The sequence below is a fragment of the Oreochromis niloticus genome, linkage group LG15, assembly GCF_001858045.2.
Source record: "Oreochromis niloticus isolate F11D_XX linkage group LG15, O_niloticus_UMD_NMBU, whole genome shotgun sequence".
Lineage (NCBI taxonomy): Eukaryota > Metazoa > Chordata > Actinopteri > Cichliformes > Cichlidae > Oreochromis > Oreochromis niloticus.
Genome location: NC_031980.2, coordinates 3,662,197 through 3,686,164, shown reverse-complemented (window position 1 = coordinate 3,686,164; position 23,968 = coordinate 3,662,197). Strand labels below are relative to the sequence as shown.

General features: G+C 41.5%; 2 protein-coding genes across 4 annotated transcripts in view; one reads left to right on the top strand and one right to left on the bottom strand.

Annotated features, from left to right (window-relative positions):
- Positions 1–12,883, bottom strand: part of atad2b (ATPase family AAA domain containing 2B) — a 68,730-nt gene extending 55,847 nt beyond the window's left edge. For both annotated transcript variants that reach the window (XM_005449769.4, XM_025898583.1), the window contains exons 1-19: positions 12,635–12,883; positions 10,734–10,900; positions 9,918–9,949; positions 9,664–9,811; positions 9,236–9,335; positions 9,010–9,130; positions 8,681–8,830; positions 8,465–8,540; positions 8,192–8,293; positions 7,992–8,103; positions 6,856–6,971; positions 6,347–6,521; positions 6,063–6,151; positions 5,092–5,251; positions 4,029–4,119; positions 3,491–3,802; positions 2,650–2,806; positions 1,140–1,326; positions 774–959 (exon numbers count right to left, since the gene is read on the bottom strand). In XM_005449769.4, coding sequence (XP_005449826.1) covers positions 774–959; positions 1,140–1,326; positions 2,650–2,806; positions 3,491–3,802; positions 4,029–4,119; positions 5,092–5,251; positions 6,063–6,151; positions 6,347–6,521; positions 6,856–6,971; positions 7,992–8,103; positions 8,192–8,293; positions 8,465–8,540; positions 8,681–8,830; positions 9,010–9,130; positions 9,236–9,335; positions 9,664–9,811; positions 9,918–9,949; positions 10,734–10,900; positions 12,635–12,733 — 2,580 coding nt within the window. In that variant the 5' untranslated portion in view covers positions 12,734–12,883. The remainder of the gene's footprint in view (positions 1–773; positions 960–1,139; positions 1,327–2,649; positions 2,807–3,490; positions 3,803–4,028; positions 4,120–5,091; positions 5,252–6,062; positions 6,152–6,346; positions 6,522–6,855; positions 6,972–7,991; positions 8,104–8,191; positions 8,294–8,464; positions 8,541–8,680; positions 8,831–9,009; positions 9,131–9,235; positions 9,336–9,663; positions 9,812–9,917; positions 9,950–10,733; positions 10,901–12,634) is intronic.
- Positions 12,884–15,638: 2,755 nt separating this feature from the next.
- On the top strand, positions 15,639–22,568 carry ubxn2a (UBX domain protein 2A). 2 transcript variants are annotated; one of them, XM_003440666.5, is made up of 7 exons: positions 15,639–15,791; positions 16,170–16,232; positions 16,467–16,578; positions 18,297–18,406; positions 20,404–20,541; positions 20,853–21,014; positions 21,738–22,568. In XM_003440666.5, exons 2-7 carry the CDS (start codon positions 16,189–16,191, stop codon positions 21,919–21,921), a joined length of 750 nt encoding a protein of 249 aa, XP_003440714.1. In that variant the 5' UTR covers positions 15,639–15,791; positions 16,170–16,188; the 3' UTR covers positions 21,922–22,568. The 2 variants fall into 2 exon arrangements, with proteins under 2 accessions (XP_003440714.1, XP_005449828.1); XM_005449771.4 differs by lacking the exon at positions 16,170–16,232 and having other exon boundaries at positions 15,671–15,791.
- The last annotated feature ends 1,400 nt before the right edge of the window (positions 22,569–23,968 follow it).

Genomic DNA, 23,968 nt, shown 5'->3' with positions numbered 1-23,968 from the left:
TTGCCACTGCTCCGAGGGTACGTACACACGTACACGTACACACACACACACACACACACACACACACACACGTATACACACACACACACACACACACACACACACCAAAGAGGAGAGAAAGTAGCATGACCGCAAATGCCAGCATAGCTTCAGCCAACAGAATCGATTAGAAAGCTGATAAGTTTATCAGCTTTGCATTTTTCCACAGAGAATATCCAATATATAACAATTATTTTAATTTTGTTTTATTAAATAAAAAAAAAAAAAAATCCTACATGCCCCTGACTATGGGACAGACTTAAATCCAATATAAATGTTTATTTTGTTTTGCTTTTTGTTTTCCATATCTCTGGATGAACAAGGTAACCCCAAAAAAACAAGCCTGATGAGGGGGTGGGGAGGTGGGGAGACTGCGGGAGGGGGGATTGTTACGATAGTGATTATGACTGATGATTAGGGTTTCACTGTTTCCCCTCAGCTGACTGCTCTGAAGGGTTGGGTGAGGTGTGGCGGTCAGCGGGGGACAGAGCCAAAGTAGATAAAAACTGTGGGAGCAGATGACATTTTACTGTGACGCCCTGTTTGCACAAGCATTACAGCTTAGCAAAGAAAAAAAAACAAAACAAATCATGCATTAACCTCCAACACCATATAAAAAGGACACTGGGTTAGCAATCTTCTCTTCCATATAATGAAAGAAAAAAAAAAAAGGGGTGCAAGCCTCCAGGAAAATCTCATAATGTCAGCTCAGGTGTTTGTGTGTGCGTTCCTACCTCATCTGACAGCTTTGAGTAGTGAGTTTCAGCTGTGGCGAGGACAAGGACAGGGCAGAAAGAGGGCACATCCTGCAGCAGGGTGAGGAAGGTGCTCTTCACAGTATCACTTACTGTGTCCCACCACTCTGAGATATGTGGCATGTATACTACACTGGGCACGCTCCGGCGAGCCTCGCGGAATACCTACAGGGAAAAGGGACAAGCAAACAATGTTTTCTAAATCTGAAGAAATGGAAATAAAGGTTGTAGAAGCCAGCAGGTTGCCTACTGTCTCCAAATTTTTGTTCTCACAGTAAAACAACTTCAGTTAAATAAATACATGTCTGCACCTTCTCAGTGCATCGGTATGTGTTTGCGCTTTACCTGAGCACAGGACTCCTCTGGCGTCTTGGCGCTGACGGAGTAGAGAGTGGGCAAGTCCAGGCGGTGTACTGGTAGCTTGTCCAGGTGGTGCAGCAAGGCAGGGGCCAAGTGGGAACTCTGTCCTGAGCTCGGGGCCCCTGCCAGGAGCAGACGAGGCCGGTATGCTGTGGGCTGTTGGAGGGCAGAGCTAGAGGCAGATGGGAGTTCACAGTTAGTGTATCATCTATCACTATATGAGTGCAGTACAACAGTCCTCCAGTCATTTAAAAAGCCTCATCACAGCAGAAACCCTATTGTTCTCTTTTTACTTTTGTGCACTCGCTGTAAAAGCTACAGCTGATTTTAGTCTGAGTCTGTAAGGGTTGCTTTTAATTGCAATGAATCTTTGGCATTTGGTGTAAAAGCAATCCCACACACAAGTGATGCAGAAAAATAAGCCACACGTGAAGAGGAGTGGTCAGAGGAAAAACAACAGGAATTCAGTATGGTTTTGCAAACATCCAGCTGTGAACACATTACATGTGCACATGTGCACGCACAAGGCAACGCTTGCAGCAGCTTATTGTTGTTTTCAAGGTTTGTGTAATAACACAATCTTAGTAATCCTACTCTGCATTTTACTTGATGGCTTAGCAAGGCAAAAATGACTGGGACTCCTCCCTTATCTCAGTTTTACATGAGTTCTACTTCTGCAGTAATTGTTATCTGTACTCAACCTCGAGGACACATGTTTTTGAAACAGACTTCTGACAAAATCTGTCCTACTGCAGCACAGCCGTTTGATAACAACGCCAATAAGCCACTTAAGCATGGCTTTGCCTGCATTCAATCCAGTAGGTGCCATTAATCTACAAATCTTGACATGCCTTCAGGGGCTTTTCCTATGTGCATCTAACACACAGTGCGAGCAAATTTTATACAGCTTGAAAGCAAGAAGCTTGATAAGTGCTTAATGTGTTTATCAAATGGTTCAAGTTAACGGAAAGTCAAAGGCCAAGTACTTGATCAGTTTATTTCCTTTGCCCGTCTACATTTCTGAATAGAAGCTGCAATAGCAATTCTGGTTTGTGAGTCGTCTTATCACCTTCTGTTTCCTCTTTCATCCTCTCCTATGATCTAGCCCCTTTGACTCTACAGCTGAGGATTGTTAATAAATACTCCCAGTGGAGCAACTGAGCAACTGTATATTTGTTGCCTTAGAGGTTGCCTTCGTCTAAGCAGATAGCAGTATTTCAAGGCTCACTGGAGCTATCGTAGCACAAATTAAATGGCTAAAAAGGGGGACCGATAGCACTTGTTTGTACAAAGTTATTGTAATTTCAGCGTTAGAAAATGCAGTTCTGTAGAACAGTCTGTGAAGTTTCTTTATCTGAATAGGTTTTAAATGCCGCCGTGTGATAAACAAGTTTTTTCTGACACAACATTCATGCCATGTGTTGGTTATGACACGTAAGCACCTGTGCACAAGTTTGTAAAAAGTTCCCATAAAAGCCATCTTTGGTGAACTCACGAGGAGAAATGGAGGAAGGGTCTGTGCATTGCAGAAGAGGTGAGCTGACTCTTTGGGGATGCAGCAGGCTGGACTTCATAAATGGAAGCAGAGCCGTCCTCATTGTCATCGTCGCTATACAGGTCCTCTTCTAGCAGATGATTGTCACCGCCTAGCACTGTGAGGAACATTGGTCATGTACACATGTGGCTACTCACTTTTCCTGGCTTTAGTCAGTGTAGTGATGGCAAACGGGTACATAAAAACTTGTTTCTGAAAAGTTTAATCCTGAAAGTAGCAGTGCTGCTGATATTAATGAGGAAAATTCAACAAGGAAATTAAATTTTAAAAAAAAAAAAAAGCAAATCTGCTTATTAGGTAGAGATGTTTAGGCCATTTAACATCATACACCGCCGTGGGATTTTCATGTCGTTAATGGCTTTTAGAAGTATGATTCCTACAAGCAATCTCCAACTGGTCGAGTGTTGCATCGAGCCTAATCTGCTGTAAACAGTCTTCTGTTGACTGGAGTGGGAGTTGAGTTATTGAAGTGCTCACAGGATGACTAGTTATCCAATCTCTGTGCCATCACTTCTGCATACACAGGGGAGATGTTTCACTACAGATTCTATGTTCACTGTGTGAGGGTGATACAAAGCACTTTGGTAATAAGGTTGGGGAACGAGATAGAGATAATCAAATACTACAAAGTGCCAACAAGAAAAACAAACTAACAAGAGAGACAGGTGGCAAGAGAGATAAGAGCAAGAGTCACAGTGGAAGAAACTAAAGAACCAGCAGCAAGAAAAGGAAAAGACATGATAGAATTGAAACCATAGGTGCCTGGGTTCCAGACGCCTACCGTGTGTGTTGTCCCTGTCAGTACACTGAGCATGGGGGAAGACTCGGAGCAGAGCTTTCAGCACCAAGGAGAAAGAAGTGGCCAGCAGGGGCCTGAGGGTTGGGGACAAGGCTCGGCCTGGGGGAGCCAAAGCCCTCTGGGAGGCTGGGACAATTGTCCTCATTGCTTTGCTGAAGTCACCAGGCCCCAGGACGATAGAGGCGACGTCCAGCTTCAGTTTGACGCTGCTGCCATAGATCTGGGGATAGCGGCGGCGCAACGCCATCAAGGCTGCCTCTGTGCAAAGTGCTTTGATGTCAGCACCGCAGTAGCCTGGAAGAAAGACAACAACAAAGCTTAGTGAATCATTTGTTTTCCTAATTAGGGTTTTACGCTGGCTCTTTTGGCACAGCCACCATGAGCTGCTGCCACTTCATGGTGAAAATTTTTCAATGTCTTTTATTGTTCTACCCAAACACCTGGAGCTTTAAAGTAAAGCTACACACTGCACTCACTTTCAAAATTAGCATAATGTTTTATACTTAAACATCACTCTTACCGACACATTTTTCTGCAAGTTCATCTAAAAATGGCTCAGACAATTTGGGATTCCAGTCCCGTGTGTGGATCTCCAAAATGTGCTTTCTGGCCTGAAGAGAGAGTAGTGAATAGGGGAAAAAACCCAGATAAATAAAAAACAAGGAGCAAAAACATGAGGTAAGAAACCCAGAAAAACACACCAAAATTACACCTATTAAATGTAAGCATCCTTCACCCTATCTAGAACTGACAACATAATGAGAAAGATCAAAACAGTGCCAAGTGCGTGAATGAGTTCAGCTGAAACGTTTGCCAAAGCTACGCCCTACAATTCACTGCAACATCTCCACAGGACTCCACTTTGATGATCGGGCAATGAGAACAAAGTGGTTTTTATCGTGAATAAAGTGCAAGAGTTTTCATCATGTTTCATCATATCTACCTTTCCATTCAATCACTGAGATGGATTTCATGAAGCTGTCTAGCTGGGCAATACCGCAACATAGCAGAACTAAAACATGTAAAAAGACTCGCTTTTGCTTAAGAGAGAGTGTTTTTTTCCCACCCTCTAATCATTCAGAGCTTACGACTGGTGAGAAGCCACCACTGGCTTGCAGATTAGCCTTTGATTACCAGTGATCCTACTGTGTGGACAAACGATGCACGGCGACCCATTAGACAGACTCGATGGGGAGGAGTCACCTGCACTGTTCTGGTCATCTGATTCACTGTCACTTTTACTCACACACAACATTGTTTTATGCTTCCCACCCTCTAAGAGCTAAACAAAGCAATTACGTATGGAAAAAAAATTTAACTTCTGAGACTGAATTTTAATTTTCTAGAAAGCTAATGAGCATCTGCTTTGCCACATGCTTAACTCAAAACATCAAACACTGAGGATGAAGAGGAAAAAAAAACAGAGGAGATATTTAATAGCCAGAGGGCTGTGTGTACCAATTTTGTCTCAGGACTTATGAGTAAGAGACTAATTATGTTTGCATTATTTTCGATCTCCAGCTGGGTGTCACTGAAACAACTGTGCACACACTTCCACTGTATACAGTATTGATGTTTCTCACCTTCTTATCGGGCAGGCTGAACAGAAACTCCCGGTCAAAGCGTCCAGGCCTCCTGAGTGCCGGGTCGATAGAGTCAAGTCTGTTTGTAGCACCAATGACCACTATCTCCCCTCGACTGTCCAAGCCGTCCATCAAGGCCAGCAAAGTTGACACAATAGAACTGCACAGAGAAAAGGAGGCAATTACAAAAACTGCCAGACAGTTATAAAACAACAAAATCAATTTTGTACATGCATGGCTCTAAAACATATTACGCAAACGCACAGCTTCACACGAGAGCCAAATACTGTTTGAATCAATATTGACACGGGTCATGAGTTGGTACAACCTAAATTAACAAGGCTTTATTTTTGCAAATGGTACAAAGATTTGGTCCATTAAACAGCCATACTGAATAAAAAAGTGTGGTGCAAAGAGCAACTGTGCTTGTTCTCTGTTGACTAAAGCATGGCACCATGGATGAAAAAGGAGAGCATACACACTCTTCACGTTTTGGAATAAACTGTGGTTTAAATGGCACTCTTCACAGTTACAAATATTTAATTTTCTAGCCGGCAATTGTTTAAGCAAGGCTCAACTTCAAGCTGTGTTTACGAAAAAGGCCTCTTAACCCACGCACAGTTCAGATTCAGTGGTTTAAATCAGAAGTGAAGGTCTCCTGATTTCCACTACTACTGTGACCAAGGCTCAAATGAAACTCAATTCTGTTGATGACAAGCAGGAAAATACATATCCAACAAATTTAATTTACAATTGGAGCTACATTGCAAGCAGTTTAGAACCTATAGTTTTAGCAAAACTGTGCCACCTATTGGTAGTTAAAAAGACAGCAGCAGCAGTTTGGAACTGCACATGCAGAGACATGCCACTGCTGCTAATGTGCATCAGTGTAGTATAGGTTAGGCATTTTACATTTATACAAAGCAGCTGTGCATCTTTGAAAATGACAGTCACAATCGCATTGGCCTTACCTGTGTATCTGGTCTTGCTTGCTGGAGCGAACAGGAGCCAAACCATCAATCTCATCAAAGAAAATTATGGATGGCCTCATAAGGTAAGCCTGGTCAAAAGCATACACAATACCAAAGTCAAGCTTACTTAACTCACCCAAAATGATTAAACTCCTTAGCTTTACCTGTGCTTAACTAGAAAGTACTAGAAGAACTGAAAACATGCCATCAGAAACAACTGTTTACATGGATTATTGGCCAAAAAATGTCTTCCACCTCATCAGAGTGCTGTTGCAGTGGTTTACCTGGTCAAAGAGCAGGCGTAGCTGCCGTTCTGATTCACCAACCCACTTGCTGAGGCAGTCGGCTCCTTTCCTCATGAAGAAGGAAACCTTCCTGTCACCATGACTGCACTCATTGGCAAGAGCCCGCGCAACCAGGGTCTTTCCTGTGCCTGGTGGGCCATAGAACAAACACCCTCTAAAAAAGAACAGGGAGAGAATAGGACCTTAGTTTATGTGATAATTACAGCTCACCACTTTTTAGATTCATCTCTAAAATGACTACATAAAGGAAATTCTCACCCTGTGGTTGATCAATATTTGATGTTAATAGTACTTCAAGCTGTAAATTGTTGGGATAACTCAATTTTATGCTCCCTTAACCAACTTCAAATAGTGCTTACACTTCTTTTATCGTGCACAAAAGGCATAAATATAATGTCATCATTAAAGTAACGATCCCATTTTTTTCCCTAGAAAACACACCATAAATTGGAACTGAATAACCTTACATTCTTGCAATAAGTTCTCACCTGGGAGGCTGAATCTTGAACTTCTCAAAGATCTCAGGATACAGCAGAGGGAATACCACCATTTCCTTTAGTGACTGTATGTGATTCCTAAGACCACCCACATTGTCAAATCTTACCTAGGGAGAAGACACACACAACCACAGACATATTTTAAGTCAGTTTATCCAATGTCAGAAGCAAGCGCTGTACCTCTCTTCCTGATTTTAAGCCACCTTTCTTCTAGTGGGCTCTTTCTTGCAAACAAAAGATTTGAAAATCACATGGTGGAATTTCTGTGCTCAGAGATGGAGCTGAACAAATGAAGGATATCCCTCCTCACTGACATCATACAGACCCAAGAGTAGAAAAAATATTGTATGGGACACTTATAGCCCTTTTCCACTATTACTTACTTGGGTCAACTGGGAATGGCTCAACCATTAAAATACCTCTACCAGGTATTTTAGTACCTACTAAGCCAGGGTTCTCAGCGTTCTGAGGCAATCCAAAAATGTGATGTCAACAGACTGCATGCCACTGATTAGGTTAGTCAGTGGCATCACTCAATGAGGCACGAGAGTAACTCCTTCACAAAAATCTAAAGCCCCATTATTGAAACCCGGCAATGAGGGAAATGACTAAGGGAAAACAACACTGTGGTCCCCGAGTCTGGCAAAAACCCAAACGCCGAGCAGCGGGTATACCATCATCTCAACGCCCTCCATTCGCGTTACATAACAAATGACGTCACCGGACTTTCAGCACATGGCTGTAACGACCGCACACATATTATGTGATGTTCAATTGTAATGGAAAACCACCGAAAAGAGTCAAGTCACATTTAGTCCAGAAGGTGCTAGTGGAAAAGGGCTATTAGAGCAGTCTGAAGTACATTCTAAGTGTGTCCATACACTGAGCTCTTTAATGGAAATTTTGGCTTTGTTTAACATGGCACCCACCACCTTAAATAAGGAAAAGCATAATAGGTCACATTTTAATTCAGAAAATGTCTTTATGTATTAATAACTGACCGTTCCAAGCCAATCATATTCAAATAGTAGGTCGTTTAGTTTTGTCTAATAATTCTGATGAATCCAAGTACACAGGCTAAACTGTGTTCTATTATTGTTTTGGTACTTGGCAGTATTTTCACTCACTGAGGGGTCAAGGTTCATTGGATCCACATCAGCCAAGCTTGCACCCACTTTCACTCGATCACGCAGCACCCCACTAGCCAGGTCTTCAGCCGTCAGATTCATGGGCAAGCACCTGTTGCAACAAATTCAAGTGAAATAAGTGAGCACAACCGAGTAGTTAAAAACACTGAGGGAAGAAGAAAGAAAGAAGCAGTCAGCACCTGTTCCTGGCCCGAGTCATGCTCTTGCTTTTTCTGCGCTCAAAGCGTTCTTCATCAGAAGATGAGGTGGTGTCACTGCTGTGAATGGCGTGTTTCTTCACTCTGGAGAGGCGTGACAAATCAAGAGTCAGAATTGTATCACTCCACACTGACATTCCTTTAAAGAGGAATTCCTTTTTTTTTCTTTATGAGCACATTACTCGTACTAGTGAAAAGATACTTGTGAAAAAGACAGTAATATGTTGAGCATCAGATTTGGGCTTTTCTGCCCACCTTATATGGCTTCTCCTTGCTGGGGATCTGTGGGTGTCAAAAAGTGAGGGGTTGCTCTGTTTTCTGTTCACTGGCTCTGAAAAACGGGAAACAAAAAATGATAAGTGGTTACACTCTGGTATAATTTCCACTTACTGTGATTTTTTTCTGTTTAAATTACATTTGAAACCAATTTAGAAGCTTGAAGAATAATACAGAAAACATATATATATTTACCAATAGGCGGTGCTTCATATCTCTGCACTGTCTTACGCTGCCGCAGATTGTACGGTCTGTCATTTTCCTCCCCTGCCTCCTCTGCTTCATCTCCTTCATCATCTTCATCATCATCCTCTGCATCTTCCTCCTCTTCCTCACCATGAGATTCTGAAAGCCAGAAGTATCATTTTTAAATTTCAGAATACTGAGTTTTTAAAATATTATATAGTACACCAAGCAATCAAAATTTTTTATGATTAATTCGGTTTAAGACGAGGTACATAACGACTTCATGATCTCTTCCTTGCTTCACTGATTCATAAGCAGAACATTAATAGGAAACTGACCTTCTGTTCCTTCCTCCTCTTCCTCTGTTTTGCCCATGACTTTGTGATGCGCGGGCATGTTGAAAGTACTCCTGCGCATGGATTTCCTGCGTTTCACCCGTGAATACATGTCCATGTTTTCCTGAAAGAGAAGAGCCTTAATGCCAACACTTGCATTCACCTTGCATCATCAGGCAGTGGTACTTTTCAAACCCTGGTCTGTGTGGCGCTCCACTGCTTTGCTCACCTCCTCAGTTTCTCCGGTCCACATGCGAAGGCGCTCCACCTCACGATTCTGCCTGATGCTGCTGATGTTGTCCATCTCCTGAAGAACAGCCTCAGCGGTGCTGCACACACGTAAACCGACACAGAATGAGAAACAAGTTAATAACTTTGTCTAAAGTGTTCTCTTTTCAGAGTACAGAATCTCAAAAATGTTTTTCTCTCCACTCATGTTTCATCTTAAATCCTGAACCAATAAACACTGTGACAACTTACAACACACAGCATACAAATACTATTTAATAAGGAATATTGTTTTAGGATCCACTTTCATATGTTGTAAAATCAATAAAGTGTCTTTCAGATGAACCAGTTAACCTAATTTCCAGCTCATTCTCTGTTCAAAGGACTGTTGCAAAGAAACATGTCAACAGTATGACTGCCTGAAGCTACCTGTTGACCAGCTGGTCAAACAGCAGGCTCTGATTGAGGTGTTCAAATTGGCTCTTCTTCACCCGACAGCTCCTCTTCAGCTCCACATGGCCATTCATATGAGAGTGATCTCCCCCTCCACTCTCGTCATTCCGGTGACTCATATGGGCTGCAGCACAGATAGAAGATTCAATTAAAATTGGTATTTTTTTAATCATATGCTCCCCAGATGATTGTTATTTAAACAGGGATAAACTGGGGGAAAAATACTTTACCATGCCCATTTTGCATGATGCGAGACGACAGTCTGTAAAACAGAACAACAAAGAGAAAATATGTCTGACAGCTGCACAAAAGATGGCAATCACACATATTACTGCTTAGGAGCTTAGGATGAAGTGTTTCTGATCACAATGCACAACAAGGCTACAGGATTAAACCAAAAATCATTATCACAATTATTTTAGTTGATAACTGTGACCTGGATTTTTTGAACATTTTTTAGGAATTTCCATGAAGAAGAAAAAAACAAAACAAAAAACAGGTAGAGCTAGTGAGTGACACAGGTAAAGCCTGTGTCATGAGTGCAGCTACCAGTCTGCCTCTAATGGGGAGCCTCAAGGTGCAGTGAACTTGCGTACCTTGTGAGACCTGCAAGGTAGCCCCGGGCCAAGTGGCCAAAGGAAAGACCCTCAAATACGAGGCCAACTTCTAATAATCCATCCCCAAGTTCACCTATAGAAACCTTTTTTTCTTCCTCTTAACAGATCTATGCAGGCTCTCTTTGGTCATCTCAGCTAGAGCTGAACTAAACAGCAAGTGAGTCTGAGCTTTTAGGGAAGGGTAAAAAAAAAAAAAAAAAGTAGGCAAAATTTATGCAAAAAGAAGTAACTGTTTTATCCAGATTATCTTGTCTTCATAACTGTTAGAAGCCAAGATCATAATTTCAAATTTGGTTAATCACACAGCACTAAAACATGACATGTAACAATGCAACTCTGGTTTAACAGCCAGAGCCACAAAATATCCATCTTGACCAACTCTGGCTTAATTAAATTTATGTGTGTAAAAAAACTAGGCCAAGAGCTGACCTTGTGCAGTAGGTAGGAATGCCCCAGCTGACCCTCTGGCCCTTAGTCTGAGGGGACGGGGAGGTATCACTGGAGCTTGGCTCAGAGGCAGTCTGCCGCCGTGTGCGCTTGGAAGGCGGTGCAAACCGTGGACTGCTGGGACTGCTCGCATCACTGCTGGGTTCCTTCTGTTGGACAAACACACACATACACACACATAACACCAGAACTTAGGGGAGTGAAGGCAAAACTGTGACACACAATCAGAAAAAAAACAAGGAAAGGAAAAAAGAAGATAACAAATACAGAGAGAAGATTTCACAAATATCTGCATACAATGTCTCCTTGAATATTAAGTAAAAATATATTTAATGGGTGAAAAAAATCGAGGACAGAAGAGAACAAGATCGGCAAGTGTCAAATCCAGAATAGAGGACTGTCATGAGACAAGACACCCTGAACCCACTTCCTCAATGTACCCTGTGAATCTCAGCACAGCACCATCCAGACATACGCCCTTGATGCTCATGCCCTTCACAGCCTAACTTCCCCGCTGATATGTGAGCATATCTCACTGTTGTCATAGGCAACTGTCTGCAGTGCTGACAGAGGGGTTTGTCTGACTGTGTGGATAGATGGATGCAGACAGACGGTAAAATGCAGGATGTACCAGGAGTGAAGAAATGCATGGAGGCAGCCCAAGAGGTGCACCGTGAAATCATTTCCACATGTGAATCACTCTGCAAACACTGTCACAGCAGGACAGTCGGTTCTGACAAGTTCTGACAAGGTCAACAAGTAGCTAACAGAGTAAAATGGCTGGTTGCATGGAGTACAACACTACACTGACTTCTTGTGATATGGTAATGTAAATAAAAGGTGGGAAAGTGCAAACTCTGTTACACAGAGTCCAGCTTTACATTCACACAGTGCAATATCGGGTGCTATCAATTGGTCTGGACCTGAGCCACGTATTTCATGAATCATGACCCACAATTCTGCGACGTACCACCACTCATCCAACAAACCACTAAAACTCAGGAATGCGCAAACAGCAATCAACAGATATTTCCCATTGATGAAATGAATTCTTTGTCTATGTTAAGTGCCGTAATAATTGAAATTTTACGGAAATACGGACCTTCCCGTCTTGCACAATCACAATGTTTACATTTTGAAACAAAGCCTGTCAGGCAGCTTGTAGGTCGGGCGATCGGGAGTAAAATCTAAAGCTCATTTATCAAATCTTTCTTTCGAAGAACACATGGGAATGTTTAACTCCACGAGTGTGTTTTAAACGGACAGTCTAAAAACCAACTTGCCCATGGGTCTTTAGGTCATTTATAACTGAAAGTTCACCAAGTGCAGACTTGCTAAATACGGACCCGAGCCAGCCAACTGTTGTGAACCTGGGACTCCCTTCCCCCCACTCTAAGCTAGCTGCTAGGCTAGCTATAACCTACAATGCTAGCTTAACTATCGCTTTCTCCCTTCATATGTGAGATAATAAGTAAGCTGACACTTCGAGGATAGCGACACATAGTAGTGCCAACAGCCTTGAGTCAAAATCCCAACTGTCTTTATTGGGAGGGCTAATTAATGGTGAAAACGGTGGAACAAGTCAGCCGGTCAAAATTGCCAAAAACAAAGGGAACTCAAGTTGAAGCTATAGCCAGTTCATAACGCTAGCTTGTAATCTGACAGCTGTACAATCCGTTCAGTGCGAAGGACACGCAAACGACTAGCCGCATTCATGTCTTGCACTGTGTATCTGCGTGACTGTGTTGGTGTCAGTGTCGATACTGCTCGTATTTTGCTGTGAATAATACATTATGTGGAGCACCTTGAGGCCAAGGCTAGCAGCCAGCTAGCCAAACTAGCCAGCCAGCTAGCTCGCCGGTAAAGAAAAGAAACCGGCTTACATGTTCCTCAGAGTTTCGCTCGTTTCTCGACGACGACCTAGTCCTTGACGAGATGAAGGGACCGCTCCTAGTCCGTGAGCTTTTCCTTGTGTTCACCATGTTTTTTTTTCTTTTGTCTGCCCCTTACTGAATCTCTCTGACCGGCTCTGAACACTGCCTCAGTGAGAGCAGGATCGAGTTCGAGGCGCCATCTCTCTCTCTCTCTCTCTCTGTCTACCTCTCTATCTCCCCGCCTCTCTCTCCCTCTCTCTCTGTGTGGTGGTTCTAAGTCTGTTTGGCAGGTGCATTCATTTCTGCTGACTGGATTACCACCAAAAGATCTTTGTTATTACATGGATACTTTATATTACAAAGGCAGTAATTCTTAATGCAGATATGTTACTATGGGTAAGTACTTGTATTGTACACTGGGGACAGTCAGTGAATCAGCTAAGTACTATTAAAGCACGATAAGTCACCAGATGAATAACAAAAGGTGGTACACTTGACGGCAGCAGGAAAACAGATGGAAGTGGGCAGCCTGCACTTTATCATACAAATTGTCTGCAGTTTTTTTCCCAGGTTGCCTAGTATGTGCAGCAATTCACTCTTTGTCTTCATCAAAAATATATATATATTAAAACATCAACTAATGTAAAAGGTCTGTGAATTATAAAAATATTTAGACTTGCCCTGTAAAACTGCAATCAGAATCTTTAAAACTCAAATAATCCCACAAGCTATTATTACTACAACCTAAAAAAGAAAAACTCTGTTTGTTTGCAAGACAGGACTGAACTGTATTCACTATCAAATTTTGAATTCTTTGTGACCTTCAAGTATGTAGTAGAAGAGGCTGAATTAATAATAATCTCTTCTCCTTTTGATGCTTTTAGCCTTCCTTCTTTCACTGCACTCCCTGTCATTTTATCCCCACAAGTAAAAATGACATTTTGTGTGTTTTCTGTTCTATTTCTGGCTCGAGTCAAGATACAACTGTGCTAGCCATCTGTTTTGCTTTTTTCTTCTTTTTTTCCTCTTTTTTTGGTTCAAGCAATGGTTTCTAAAAATCAACGTCAAAACATTGGGGGGGGTTCTTAAGAACCTTGTGCCATAAAATATTCACATTTGATATCTCAAATAAATATTTTTGATACAAATGTAAGAAAATCTAAACCTTTCACATGGAAACAAGAATCTGTTTTCATTTTTTTGTACCCTGTTCTGAGCATAAGTTGGCAATGCACTCCAGCCAGGCTGTCGATTTCAAATGAAGTGAACTAGACGATTCATTCACATGTCCAGTTCATTATCTCGCCATCAAAATATCGGTTAGATGATTGAAAAATGAAATTTCTTTACCTGTGCTTATATGTTCTCGTAGAGTTTAATAGAAGGCGTGGAAATGCAGAAAAGGTCGAGGGTCATCCCGCACACTGAAATCATTCTCTACTAATACTCTATCAAAGATCAGGCATGGATTTCATGTTAACCAAACATATTTGCTTATTTTCCTGGATATAATTTAAGTCAACTCCTAGACTAAATTCTGTTACCATTGAGAGGTTCCTTTCAATTTTAAACATTTTTTTAGTCTCTCACTAGGCATAATTTGAGAGATACAGCCTGTTCTTCACACCATACATCACTGTCTTCACTGTGTAGCTGCTTAGTAATTGATGCAACATATGTCAAGTTTAAATTACTACTTTTATTAGAAGTAGTAGTGAAAAAAAACTATAATAATACATTTGCTAGCAATGATAATTGATTCAAAGATAATGAAAATAAGTTTAAGGGTATGGTTTATACTGAACATGCCACCTTGGATGCTATATTGTATCTCAAGCACAGATGTTTCTATAATTATGTCAAAAAAGTATAAACGTATGCCAAAATCATAAATAACAGGCACATTTAATAAGTAAGCAAATGAATGGGGAAAAATAAAAAGATCTTTTGTAAAATTATATTTGATGTGTTGAATTGTATTTGACTATTAAATGACCATGCTGTAGTATTGTTTGGTCTACAATGTGCAACATAATGACATCATAATATATCATGCATTATTCAAGTTTTGCTTCACAATAACACATGGGCAACAATTTTAAGTGTTATGTAAATGTTGTGCAGTGAAAGTGGTGTCATGCATGTGAAAGGTAATTTAAGTGTATAACTGCTACAAATGGGTCATTATAACCTGTTGAGAGGTGGTTGTTAGGCAACATAATATGTGATATAGATGAGAACCTTCATGAGCCTAAAGCTGTACCCCTACAGGAAGCGATTCACAGCGATGTGGCAACTACAGACCACAGAAAGTGATTTACATACATTCAGGCACTGAAACAACTACGAGTAAAATAACCAGTGATGTTGCATAGAGGGCTGGATCCAACACAAACTTTTCTCAACTCAATGAGCGACTGAAACTACTGATGAGAGACGGGATGTCATTGAATAACATAGTAAATATATGGTAATAAATGTATTGGCGCATCAGTGAGGCAGTCAGAGCCTAGAATATCCATAACTGACCACCTGTCAGCTTCAAAGCAACGTGTGATGAGCAGATCACATTCAGTGTGGAAGATGTACCTGTGTGCCAGGTTTGGTTGCTCTGTTACTCAGTTAACACAACCAAAAAGAGATTTTGTGCGTTTCAGTAAGATAGTTTTTTTTGTTTTTTTTTAATTGTTATTTGTTTTTGTTTTTGACTGATTTATTTACCTGTTCATTTATAATTTTGTTAGTTTTGGTCCTCAGGGCGTATGAGAAGCTTCTACAAGAAAATGTACCGGAAAACCAAATTAAATGATTTTTGTCTGTTTGTTTGCCTGCGTGTTTGTTAGTTAGTCATTAATGATTTGTTTTGGATTTTGGCAGTTTAAGCCCTCCATAGGGTTGAGCCATATGAGACATCTTACCTCTAAATAGAAACAAACGCACACAAGTTTGGATCCAGTGGGCTTTCCATGCCATCTAATACTGTATCGTCAGTTTCAGCTGGGAGAGAAGATCTGCTGAGTTCAGCACAGAAAGCGTACAACCGCGACATCGGGAGTGGATTTACGGCACTGTTACGTCACATGTATTGCTCAGCAGAAGCACCGCTATCCTGAAACTTATGGCTACAGATGTGTAGCCCTGGATTAACCGATTAAAACACGGACTGGTAAATCACTATTCGACCTTACCCTTTATGCGCGCATGCTAATGGGCATCTGTTGTGTTTATGCTGACAAATAATCCTCGTTTTTACGAGCGGCTCCTGCGTGTGTGTTTTGCTCTTTGCGGGTCCATCGCTTTCTGCCGCCCACTTGCATAAATAACGATAAAGCTGCAGGCTGCTTGGCTGTCTGGCTATCTATCGATCACGTAATGTTTTAGAAAAATGATCAGTTTTTAGTTCCTTTTTGAGCGGTGTAGCACAGTTTTACTGCACACGTGTACATAATACGCCGCTAAGACAATAAAAGGTTACCCCCCAAAATATTGAACATCAACCACGCTTTTAAAACGGTGTGTGTGTGTGTGCTCGCTTGTTTCTTAGATGGGAAACATAGAAAGACATGAAAGAAACTGACACTGTGGAGAGTGAGAAAGATGAACAATGGTAAGTCATTATTTTTGTTAAATCCACTTCTAGGCAAATGAAGTCCTGTAACTGAATTGATCCCGTAGTTGTAAAATAATCTGAAAATAACTGGGTTGGACACAGAAATAATAACATATTTTGGGGTGTGTGTGTGTGAACTTGCTTTGCATGGTCTTGCACAATAACGCTTGTGACTGTAGACTGAATTCAGTAAGCATGATGAGTGAATACCTGCACTTTCTTCTCATAAAGGGTGGTCAGTGAGGACAATGAAGAGGAACCTCCAATGAGTCGTAGTTTTTCTGTAGAAGACCTCCTCGATGAGGTGGAGAAGATCTGTTACGATGCCTCAGGGACTTCAAAGGTCAGAGACAAATTCACCTTGAGAGCCAGATCTCTGCAAATGCCCCGCCTACATTTCTGAGCTTATAGACTAGTAATAACACAACATTTAAGTAAAGTATACACAGCACTATGCAAGAGTCTTAAGCCACACTTCATTTGTTTATATTTATGCTTCCAAGGAGCCAGACTTACTTGTCATTTTTTAAAATTGGTTTTCATCAGTAGTTCCCATTGGCTGCTTTTTCACTCATTTTCAGTCCGGTCCTTGTATCTGACTATTTTCACAGGATTGTTATTTTTGTTTGTTAAGCCACTTAATGCATTTAAGTAGAAAAAGGCATCAAACTTAAGGAGTGAAACTAGTGTTATGTCTATAAATAATTGACAGCTTAGCAAAGAATCAATTTTTGCATCATTAAGGCACTTTGTTATTGGCAGCCTGCCACAAAAACACTTAATTTGTTCACAATTCTTTAGTTGAAACTATGGAAATTGCCAAAGATAACACCACAAGAGAGGCATAAATAGTATTTTTGCACCAGCAAGGTAATTCCTCAAGGGCTATTAGCCAAAAACATTAAAGATTTGAGGAAACTGGATAAGTACAGAATTAAAAAAAAAAAATCTTAAAGTCATGTCCTTGAGAAAAACCCAGAAAAAGACCTGACACAGGACCAGAGAGATGTCTCTATCCTTCAGTTGACCAATGTACTGTTCATTGAAGCCTCATCAGAAATGGTCACAGTGTCTCAGGCTGTCAAGAAGCTGTTGTTAAGGAAGGGAAACGGGGGAGAGAAATGGAGGGGTCAGAAAAGAGGTAGAGTGTCTACAGCCATCTGTGAAACATAGTGAAGAGTCTGTCGTGGTTTAGGACTGCATTTCAACCAGTGGTGAACAAAGGAAATGCTAAGAAAGCTGCCTAAGAGAGTTCATGTCACACATATACTCAGTATACATCAATTCAATATAAAGCACTTAAATGACATTTTGATATAGCTAATGCTCCAATTTTATATTTTTAATGACATTGTTAGGCAGAATCATCTCTGTTGACAATCAAATGTGTGCTTATTAACCTCCTGTTGTTTACATTTCTTTTAATTGCAAGTTATTATGGGATACAGGTCCCAGTGGAGCATAAAAACAGTCTCATGTTTGCATCATAGCAATTTAAATAAAATGCACAATCTAGCTAAGTGCCAGATCAAAGTATTTAATAAGTAACTTTCTAAGCTTCAAAGCCAAGAGCACAAACCAAGAGGACGTAACAAGGAATCTCTGTTTGGATTAGGCGACGGTGCTGCCTGACCGGATCATGCAGGAGAAGGACGCACTTGCCTGCAGTGAAATCACTGAACTATTACCTGTAGTTTTTCTGGCATGTGCCCAGACGAACCTCACAAAGCCTTAGTAATAGGGACCCGGCAGGCTAAACATTTGTTTAATTGCGTTGAAAATTGCATGCTCACGTTCGCCTCCAATGGCCTGCGGTGCGTGAGTGAAAATGGCGTAAGACTCTCCAAATGAGGGCTCTCGCGGAGCTCTGTCAGCCAAATCTCAGTTGAAAGCACAAGCACCAGGCTTCAGTGATCACAGGATATTTTGTTCACCCGTTCGTTGCCAGGATAAACAGTCCGCAGTAAAAGTCTGACCTTCCGAGGTTAACAGCTGTGTGGCGACTTTATCTCTGAATCCTGTCAGGCCTATTTGATTGGGTTTTTTTTGCTTTTGTTCCAGGTGGAGATGGTGGTGAGGCTGTGGAAGGACGGCTTCACTGTAAATGATGAGGACTTTCGCAGCTACTCCATTCCAGAGAATCAAGAGTTCCTGGATGCCATCAAAAGGGGGTGAGTCGACTGGCTGAAACAGGATATCTTTCCTGTTTTAAGGATGTCTTCAGTTAAATTTTTGCTGCCTTACCACAAAGGAGGGGCATCAAATCCCAGGCTTTAATCATGGTTTTTAATTATTCTTGGTGGCTTAATGACCTCAAATAGTGTTCTCGCACTGATGAGAAGGGAGTGTTCAGACTATAAACTAATAGTGCAATTCTTATTGTTCCTCAGGCAGTGAAAAGTTAATGGCAAGATGGTGTCATTTTTCTTATCATCTTAATATCTTTTTGAGTAATCTGTAACATAGATTTAACACATTTCTCCTAATAAGAGCAAAGTAATACAAAAAAATATAAAACATATTTATTTATATTTTGTGCTGATTGTGGAGCAGATGTGCTATCAGTGTTAGGGAGAAATGTAAAGTAAGGTGCAAAAGTTTCTTTACATTTCACATCCAAGGAGAAAGATTTTCTTGTCATTTTTAAAGTGTTCTTGAGCAATAGTTCTCCAGACTTTTCTTCATTCATTAGCTCTTTCTTCACTCATCTTCAGTCCAGTCCCTGACCATGTAACACTCCCCGCTGAACATGTCTGCTTCTATTAAAACTTTCCCAGCTAAGTACTCCAGTCCCTACTGTGACACGTGACTTTTCTCTGAAGCGCTCTGAAACACTGCATTTGTTCCTAATTTTTTGTTGAATATGTGAAAAATCTCAATAATTACACCAACGAGGTGATTCCCAAAGATCTAGTAGCCTAAAGCTTGGCATATCTTTGCATGGCGTGCGGTCTGACCTGAAGGATATTCAGGAAACTGGACAAGCGGAGGACAAAAAAAGAAGTGGCAGACATTATACTAATTTCCTATTTTTCTAGCAAAATATAAAGAAATGACTGAGGGCTCGAGACTGCGCTGGACTGTACTTTGGTAAATGACTAACGCTACATAGATTCATTCCAAAAACACACAGCTAAAAACACCAGTTCAGCTGAATTTATCTGTAAAATGTCCATCCCTGCTGTTATGGTGCAAAAAGCAGAGTGCACTGTGGACAGGTTCCCTATGTGTCACATGCATAAACCAAAAACATAACATTATCGCTGAGTGGGCACTAAGCAACATTTTACAACTGCTTTAACAAGTGTGTAGTAGCTGCTGCTGCTTGATGAATGTCTGGGCATGCCTCCACGGCAGGCACGGTCATGACCCAAAGTTGTTTGTGGTGTCAGATGTTAAGTCAATATCAAAATGCAAAAAAAAAAAAGTTTTAATGAATTAGAGGTGGTCCACTACTCCTCAACACCAGCCAAGTGTTTAATGAACGTCAGTTCAAATAGCATTGACCCGTTCAGCTGAGACAGCCGGCATGGGTTAATACTTTATTGATTTCAATCAGAGCCTGCAGTGTTAGATTGCTTTGAATAAATGCCAAATGAAGTTGTTTTTTTCTTTCTTTCTTTGTTATGTGTCTTTAGTTTAAATATGTTTAAATACCATATCTATGTCCATTATCAAACCTATTTGTCAGCATTTAGTGATGATAACCAATCATGCTTCTTGGTATACCTGCTTGATTGCCATTTTCTCAATTTCCTGAGTAGCCACCTCAATCCAAAAGACAGCTTTCAATCAATCAACGGGAGCTCTTTTCATCATGAGCTAATGACGAAATGTCAAAGGGCTAGAAAAGGAATATTAAGTAGGCAATTGTCTGATTACTTTTGAACCTGTTCATTTTGGGAACACTGATGCAAACCTACTTAAATTATATGTGCTGCACACATACAAGAAGGAGGGACAGCCTGAATGTAAGTCACATGTAACATCTCTCCTTGGTTCGATTCACTGGTTTTGATCATTCCCCCATAATGAAATTAGCAGGGAAGATATTCCCCCTGCTGACCAAAGCCTGACACTTGAAGCTAGATAAAGCTCATTAGTGCAGCTCATTTGTCATATTGATTGATATGCCTGGACTCCAATCCGGATCTTTAATCTATCCCAGGGAGCTTCCGGCAGAGTGGGAGAGCAGAGCAGAAGAGGAGGAGCTGGAGATTAGCGTGGAAGATCTGACAGAGGAAAATTACGTTCCCAAGAAGAAGGCCTTTCATCCCTTCAGCGGTCGAGGATACAGGCTTGGCAGGTGAGAGATTGTCGCTGTGAATGTCCTATTGTTTTTGTATTTGTATTGCAGTGTGATCTCAAGATTTAAAGACTACGATGCACCACTAGGTGTCCCTCTAAATCCAAATATCAAAAACCCCACAACCAAATCTGGCCCCGCAGACAAGTCTGTCAAGCTGAGCACCAAAACATTTTTGCAGCGTCACTGACCCGAAGAGTCTGCAAACATTTTGCATAAGATTTTTTCTGGCGTCGGTGTTCGTGGTAAACGTGGCATATGCACTTCTAAACTGGTGGTTAATCTGCTATTTATCTTGTGTCCATTCCCAGTGTGGCACCCAGAGTAGTAGCCAGGTCACCATCTGTGCACGAGGACGGAGAATCTCCTCCTATTCCCATGGTAACACTAGACCACACCCTTCCCGTCACCTCCCTGCAGATCTGGTTGGCCGACGGCAGGAGACTGGTGCAGAGGTTTAACCTATCGCATCGGTACGTATCGCCAATATGCCACATCTCGATCATCGGTTTGATCAAAGGATAAAAATAAGAGAAAGAATCAGCAAATTAAAGACTGACTAACTGCGCTGTGTAAGAGGAATCTTGACACTTTTCTGCTCCTGCTGCGCTGCGTGTAAATCCCATAATCTCAAGCAGGAAAAAGAAGTGGTTGAAGGGATGACAAAAGATTTTTGTTTGCTCTAGCTTGGGAGGTGGTGAAGTAGGTGGGGGTTAGGATTACGTAATGCTCTGTTCTAGGCTGCTGGAGTTAAAGGCTGAAGGCATGCTGCATGTTACGTCCCCCTGCCCCACAGTGCATGGGGCTGCAGAAAACATAATCTGAGATGTAGCAACAGCGTGGATCTATAAAATCCCCTGAGAGGGATTGCGTAAGTCTGGTGCAGCTTTTATATAACAGGGTTAGTAAGTAAAGGATGGATGGAGAGGACTGAACCCTTCCAGCCTGCAGCATGAGGAGCAGGCCTTACATAGGATTGCTTCGTATACGCTGGGGCCTCATTATTAATAATATATGATGGTACTAGTATAGTGCTTCATAGAGAAGTCACGTGTCACAGTAGGGATTGGAGTACTTGGCTGGGAAAGTTTTAATAGGAGCAGACATGTTCATTTCTGTATTTACGATGGCAGTTTGTTTGTTTTGTTTTTTAAATCTCCACTTTTGATGTTTATTTATATTTTTTTCTTCTCCAGGATCGCTGATGTTCATGATTTCGTGTCACGCTGCCAGAGGAGCTGCCCACCCTTCGTCCTGACGACGTCTCTTCCTTTCCGAGAGCTCACCGACAAAGAATTAAGTCTGGAAGAAGCAGATTTGGCCAACGCTGTCATTGTACAGAGACCCCTGAACACACAGGCTCCATTTGGACACTCCTGACCAACACGAGCCCATAATTCACACAGCACGCTGCTTTTCCCCCTCACTGACTCATTGTCTCCCCCCCGATAGCAATCTCAAGGTCCACAGCACTCGCATTTGACAGTTGCTGTGTCCTTCTACTGTCCCCGTGTGGGATTAGCTCAAACTTTATTAACGATATAATCGCTTAGTTGCAAAAGGTGCTGCCCTTCCTCTGGAGGACAGCAGCTACCTACCTTCTTAAATCTGCTGAAAAACTATATAAGCTGTTGCCCATGCAGATGGTCCTCCAAGGGATCTCCATCTGTTTAATCTGCCACGTGTAAAACCTCCATCCGCCCCATCACACACGCAAAATCCCACCACCATCACCACCAAGCAAGTCTTCCCAAATTGTGATTTACCACCTTTTCTGCACAATCAGCAGTATGTATATGTAGGGGGCTGAGGTTTTAAGTTTGCAAACATGTGATTTTTTTGTTTGCACAATACTGTGATACAAAAGTATTTATGTTTGCCTTGCTGTTTAATCTCTATCAGTTTTTGCCTTCCGTAGTGTTATGATTTTTCTTTCCGTCAAATGCATTGTTTTATTTGACCAAATCATTGGACGACATATCACATGTCAAGGTATGACAAAATAAAATTTTAAAAAATTCTTAAAATTCTGCATTGTTTTTGTTTTGTTTTAACATGTAATAAATTGATCAAATTGAATTGGTGTTGTTTTAATATCATTTGTTTAGCTGTGCTTTCACTACTGATGACAGATACGCAGCACCAATGCTGCACCTTACTCCACATCTGTGCTGTCATTTACAGTCTAATAGGGGATTTAGATTAGGCAGGGAGGGCTCACTGATGAGGAATGATGACATCACAGCGATGCTTAAGACACTTAAGGGTACATCTGATGCTGATTCACGGAAAAACTGCCAGCAAACACAAACATCCCATTCAGACGGTTCCTTCTTGAGTATTGAACCTTGTGTTTCTTTGTATGTGACGTGTTTGGTTTTACATGTGTGTGTGTGTGTGTGCTGTAGCCAAGCTCTCAGCGCTGGCCTCATGATGAAGCCCAACACCATTATCCATCTTCAATATTTAAAGGCGGGTGAGGAGGGGTTGGGGGGAGTTGAGGAAGAGGAGCGTCCTCTGGATGGTCAAGGTCAGACGAAGAAATCCGACAGCAGAAATGTCTCTAAGCTGATCTGACTGTACGTTTAGGATTTTATACCTGAAGCTGCAGGCTGGGTGCATCGCTTGGTTGTGGGCTAGAGAGTTAAAACAGACCATATTTCCTTTGTGCTGCATATTTAATAAGGCAAAGCATGCAGGGAATTACTTTCCCTTCAACTCCCCACATTTCCTCTCAGAATGACCCTCTTTACTCGAGCAGCCGCAGACCTTTTCATTTCGTACATTCCTCTTCACGCATTATCGGAAACATACCCATTCTAATGCAGGTCATAAGCCCGACTTTGCTGCCGCGGTGCCTGTGCCGTTGTCAGTAATGTGGTTCTCATAGAGGGGGTTTGCATGCTTGGAATTTATGGAGGGGTCTTGGTTCAGGTAGCTGAGGTCTACATGACATGTTTGTTGTCATGCTTGAAGGAGAGGATTATCGCTGAGAGTAAGCATCTGGGACCAAAACAGCTGCTTATGCTTAGTGGGAAAACTAAAGAGTGAAACTAAAGAGTGGAACGGGCCTTACCAGAGTTTGTCTAATTCCCCAAACCATACAAAAAGGCCTCCTTTTTTTGGGGTCCATCTTAAAGTGAATATACTGTATTATGCACAATTCCAGCTCCATATTTTTTTATCCTTGGACTCTACTAGAGTTGTTTTACATGATTCACAGATCTTTTTACCTTCTGCTGTGCCTCAGTGCAGTCTCTCAGCTAGCTCACTGTCTAAAAGAAACAGGTTTAACACAAACTGTGGTTAAACTCAACCACAAACTTGAATTCAGTTTACTCTGTCGTGCAGTTTCCTGCTCAACTTGTATAACTAATTGTGGGAAAGAAACTAAAGTGAAAGCCGGGATTACAGACAGGAAGTATGA